The sequence below is a fragment of the Agrilus planipennis genome, unplaced genomic scaffold (assembly GCF_000699045.2).
Source record: "Agrilus planipennis isolate EAB-ADULT unplaced genomic scaffold, Apla_2.0 scaffold104, whole genome shotgun sequence".
NCBI lineage: Eukaryota > Metazoa > Arthropoda > Insecta > Coleoptera > Buprestidae > Agrilus > Agrilus planipennis.
Window position 1 is genome coordinate 860260 of NW_020438892.1, and position 5884 is coordinate 866143.

The 5884-nt window shown below is 33.6% G+C and overlaps 1 protein-coding gene across 1 annotated transcript in view; it reads right to left on the reverse strand.

Moving 5' to 3' along the window:
• The window catches only part of LOC108737126 (methyl farnesoate epoxidase-like), a 14497-nt gene extending 9223 nt beyond the window's left edge, over positions 1 to 5274 (reverse strand). Inside the window, exons 1-5 of the mRNA XM_018469815.1 lie at positions 5105 to 5274; positions 4257 to 4508; positions 590 to 996; positions 419 to 530; positions 132 to 312 (exon numbers count right to left, since the gene is read on the reverse strand). Coding sequence (XP_018325317.1) covers positions 132 to 312; positions 419 to 530; positions 590 to 996; positions 4257 to 4508; positions 5105 to 5189 — 1037 coding nt within the window. The 5' untranslated portion in view covers positions 5190 to 5274. The remainder of the gene's footprint in view (positions 1 to 131; positions 313 to 418; positions 531 to 589; positions 997 to 4256; positions 4509 to 5104) is intronic.
• Between the last annotated feature and the right edge of the window lie 610 nt (positions 5275 to 5884).

Here is a 5884-nt window from a genome sequence, read left to right on the forward strand (position 1 = left end):
CTACTTTTTCTTCCCTTGCATACCAGTATTTTTATTTTACTTTTATTTATTTTCATACAGTACCTACTGTTTAACGTTTCCTTTTAATCTATTTCGATATAGGATTACAAAATAAGATATCAATTTCATACTTAAGTCTGTCCTGGGGTGTGGGACTCCTGTTTCTCCCCAAAACTTCGTCCAATTCGTCCTGAACTTTTTTCTGTATTTCAGGATACTTAAGCATGTACAGCATGGCAAAACTGAGAGTGTTACTAGTCGTTTCTGATCCCGCCATCATCAGGTCCAAACAAATCGACAACAACTGTTTTTCTACAACAAATCAACACGTTTTTTTGATTTCATTAAAATACTAGACACAAGTGGAAGACTTATTGAGCACAAATTCTCGTTTTGCTAGACGCATAAAAAAATATACCTGTAAATGTGTCCGATTGGCCTTGCAATTCCGTCATTTGTTGTAAAAATGCGTCAATCAATCCTCTCGAATGCGTTACAGAAAACGTTTTCTTCTGTTCGTCTATAACCTCCTGCAACACACATTTACGTTCCGTTGGTACCGAAAAATGGCCCCGGTTGTCACACTTACTTCAAGAAATTGCCACGTTCTCTTAAGGATGGCGTAACTCTGCTTATAGCCACTGTATTCGGGGGCAACAAATCTTAAAAAAGGCAACTGATTAACGATGCCCCCTCCGAAATCGACAATCCGAAAAGCGTCGTGGATAATGCTCAACAAACCGGCCAGACGGGGATTATCCAAAGAGAACCTTTCGCCGGCTAGCAAAGCCCATAACACATTCAAAACACTGATATCAAACGTGTTGTTTATCGTTATCGGTTGGGCACATTTGCTCCTTAAACAATCGACTAATTCGCGAGCTTCTTCAAACACAATTAGTTCCATGTCTTTCCTTCCTAATCCGAATTTTCGTAGATATTGCATACAAAATTTTCTCTGTCCCTTCCAGAATTCGCCGTCCGACAGGGCGATACCTAAAAGGGGTAGGTACAATGCCGGATTTACACTAGGGATTAGTATTCATCATCATCATCATAAGGTCATCAGTCCTAAGACTGGTTGGACACCTACCGCCACTCTTTCTTATCCTGATCTAATTTTCGCATTTTCCTAAAGCTAGAGCAATCCATATCCTTAACTATTTGCGAACAGTAATCTAATCTAGGTCTACCTCTACCCCTCCTGACTCCCGTTTCTGCCTCTAATATGTCTCTGACTAGACCTTCATGCCTGAGAAGGTGTCCTACCAATCTATCTCGCCTATTTTTTATTGACTTCCATAGAGTCCTCTGTTCTCCTATTCTTTCCAATACCTTTTCATTTCTAACCTTTTCTACCCACGATATCCTCATCATCCGCCTATAACACCACATTTCGAACGCTTCTAACCTTTTCTTTTCCGCCGCTCCCACTGTCCATGTTTCGCACCCGTACAACGCCGTGCTCCAAACATATACCTTTAACAATCTTTTTCGAATTTCTAAATTAACCGTTCGCGAGCATAGAAGTGACTTCTTTTTATTAAAGGCGATACGACCCTGCGCTATCCTCTGCTTTATATCCCTACTACTCCTTCCGTCCTGACTTATCTGACTTCCTAGATACCTAAAATCAGCCACTTCTTCTAATTTTTCGTCTCTTATCTTTATATTCGCTGTTTCCCTACTTTTTCTTCCCTTGCATACCAATATTTTAGTTTTACTTTTATTTATTTTCATACAGTACTGATCTGTCAGTACCGCTTCCATTTTATTTAAAGCTATCCCTAGGTAATCCTTGCTAGATGCTAATACTGCTACATCATCTGCAAATCTAAGGATACTAATCTTTTGCCCTTGCACATCTATCCCTACAGTTAGCATTCAGTTACTTACCCAGGGCGGCACTAAGGGAAAGTCCGGCCCTGGGTATGTACCCGTTGTGAATAGACATCCTGTATATAAAATAACAATCGGCAAAAAGCTTTTCTTCATATTAACCTTTCGTATTACAAACAAAAGCATAAATATTTCGACAAAACGGTGACCCCAACAGGTCATTTCGACGATAATCTTAACTTTCAAATTCAAATGGCACTAAGTGCCCACAAACGGGCCTAATAATACTAATAGTAATAATAATAATGAATACTAATCGAAATACTCCAAAAGAAAATATTTACATACTTATTATAACAGATACAATAAAAAATGATGTTCTAAAAACGATGTTAGGGTCAACGTTCTTTCAATAAACTAATCGACCTCATTAAGCCCTTCCGGACCTCTTTTATAAGAAAATTTAAAAAATATGACGAAATGTAAAAAAAGAAAAAGAAAACTAAACGATCGCGAAACGTAGGTCAGTTTCTGCAAAAGTTCCAGACATTCGCGAACGGGAATCCGCTCCACCAAATCGAAACTGGTCCTGCACAACATTCGTGAATTTTAATTTGTTAACACGGTCTTGTGTAGAGACTGTCACACCAGTGGTGGTTTCTGGTTTCAAAAGTTGGCGAAGAATTGCAAACAACTGAAAAGAACTAAACCTACAGTTAACTATAGTCGAGACGATCAAAGTTGGCAAAGTCTTATTTCCACTTGGGACGATAGTCATTTGTTGCGTTTTGAACACGCCCCTGACAAGTTAGGAAATGCTTCATGAGTAGTACAAACAAAGTGAAAAGAGATGACCCAATAATAGTAAACGGTGCAGTGGTTAAAAGTTGCTTAGGTACGCAAACGATCAGGGTCGGCTTCATAAATGCCTAGTTGGAATTATATATTTAAACAAGCGTCATGTTTTCTTTAATTCCTGAGAATGTTGAACTTTCTTTAAAGTCCGATGCTGGCAACATGTTAAATTCTGCATGTCTGCATCTCTTTCTGTTACACACCAATCGGTGTAATGTTATTCCTTTTTCTTTATTAGTGCCCGCTGCAATTCCTACATGACATCTCTTTTCTATGTTTACGATATTCTCTCTCTACAACGTATGTCGTGTGTAAAAGTAGGCGTACTGTCAACAACCGCTCTAGTCTAGTTAGTAAATTGAAAGAATAAAGTAAATGCGATAGTGTTATTGCTAACTATACCAATTTTGAACGTCTAAACTATAGGTATCTACAGCAAGCTATCAGGATGTCGAACAACAGTATGAACAGAAAACAAAAATTGTACATATTTCAAATATTATTGTGAAAATTCATCGTCAATTTATTTTATGAGGGAAAAAATTCAATAAGAAAATAATCCCCTGTATAATTGCATATTAAAATAATATCAAAAATTGATATTTTCTTTAGGCCTTTTACTTGAATATTGAAATAAATTGTACAGTTTTAGGAAATAACTAAATACGTATAGGTAAAAATTAAGATTTTCATTTTTTTTGTCAAAGAAGAAAAATTTTGCTATACCTATCTTAAATTTTTAACCCCAAATTGAACTGAAAATACTTCAAAATAAATTTAAAAATTTACTGGACCCTTTCATATGATACGGTATCATTGATGATCCACTTGTCTAGCTATGGTATCCTTTGTAAAAACCACAAATTAGGGATGTAAACAATTCAATAACTGCTAATTAAGTTTTAGTACACCATACGAATTAATACAAGATGCATTGTACACTTATAAATTCAAGCACCTTTGTGACATACTGTACATAATTTTCGGGTAGGCACAAAAACCGGAATATTCAAAAAGAAAAACTCCAAGCGCACCAACAATTTTTTCCATCTTTTTCATTCCTCTCTCTACGGTTACGTCTCTGCCTTCCGAATAGAAACTTAATTAACATTTATAAGTACATATGTTAATCAATTGGAAATTGAATAATTATTATTGTCATTTCCAAAATTGTATGCATTTATTTAATATTAGAGAAGCAGGGAAATTTATTTTTGTTACCTATTATTTATCTTTAACAATTGCAACGTTTTGATTATTACATATTTACTCCTCATGAAGTTTTTGATGTTTGCTACAATTCACTCTGATGATGTTTTATTAATATTGGATTTGACGTGTCAAATTTATCGCTCTGTATCTAGTAGATTATAGATGGTGTAGTTTATAAAATTTTAATGTATAATCTTCAACATTTGTCTCATTATTAATTAGTAAATTATGTTGTTTATATTTAATTTAATTAAAATTTAGTTAGATATTCGCAATAATTGTTTAAACTGGTTAAATTCAGTATTATTTCTTTTGTTTTAAGTTTATATAATATGGTAATGGACACAAACCAAGTCTTTCTCCGAACGTGCGTAACCTGAAGAGGAACCCATCGGGCCTACCATCGAATTCATCCCTGGTAAGTACTTCTTTGACCGCTGCGGACCCTGACACAGACACAAGCAACATGTTCCCTAGTCTCAAACCAGTAATTTCGCCGTAAGTCTTAGCAAAATCGGCAAGAACCAAATGGCAAAAGCCAAATTTTCTTTTCTCTATTTGAAATGTCGGAAAGTTGCCGACAAACGGCAGCCATTTTGGCCCTACAACGTTTAAGGGCACATTCAAAAAAAAAGTAGCACAATTTTAATTTTTTTGGATCGCAATAATATTCCAATTTGATAAACAGTCTTAAATTGAGAGTAAAACAATTGCTTTCTAATTTTTCAACTAGAAATATCCTTAATCTCTAAAGTTTCCCGATAAAATTTAGATAAAGCTCTAATCGCAATCCCTTCCAAATTTGAAAGGAAATCCTTAACAACTTTACGAGCACACATAAAATAAATAAGAAAATTCGCTTTTCTTCCTTTTGGTGTAGAAAAACCTTCATATTTCTGATAAAAGCTGTTAGATTACAGACATTTTACATGTATTTGAACAAATTATTAAATATTTGGCATTATTATTTTTTAATTGCAAAATTAAAAATGCATAAAATCTCAAAAAAAAAATGTTTACAAATCAGATCTCTAAAAGCGAAAGTATTTTGTGCTTCAATTTTTTTTTTCGTTTTCAAACAATCGACGAAAAGTTGAAAACAAAAGAGAATTAAAAACAAAAAAGTATTAAAAACTAAAAACAAAAAAGAATTAAAAACAAAAGATATTAAAACAAATGAATGCGTAGTGTTAAATACCTGGTGGAAACCGATGGGGTCGTCTAATATCGACCAAGATAACTATGATAAGCACAATAAGTATCACCGCGGCAGTAAGAAGCATGTTGAAAACTGAACTTGTGAAGATAAAGTTGAATAGCCAAAAGACAACCGCATATATGACCGGTTTTTTATATTTAAAACCTAAACAAAACCTACAAAAGGTATGACCCCCACATTTGACCCCTTTTTAGAATATCAATAGTACAACTTTTAGAAAACGCTTCGTTTATCTAGTTAAACATTCAAGAAATATTTACATAACTTAGATCTTAACAAAATGTGTTAATTTTGTTTATAACTAATTATAGGTACGCCCGTTCAAGCTTTCTCCATTCATTTTTTCTTTTTTTATATGTATTAGAAGAAGCAACTTTTTCTCAATCTACATACATAACATAGATCCTATAAACTTTATCTAAATATCTTTCTTCGTTCAATGTATTGTATTGTAATACAAAAAAGCTGATAGCAATTTGAGTAATTTGAAAATACAAAAATATTTACGTAATCAGATATTAAAACTCCAAAAGTTCCTTTTTAAAGGAAAGCAATAGTTAAAACGGAAAATTGAAAAAATAAAACAACTTTTTATATAATATAAAAATATCATGAATTAAGCAGAAATACATAAGAACTATTTTGTTTTTATAAAACAGCGAGCACATTGCTCTTCAAAATTACTAATTTTTTTACACTAAAATCATTTTAATCTTTAATTAATATTAATTTGAACGTTCGCGTACACTACTACCTATT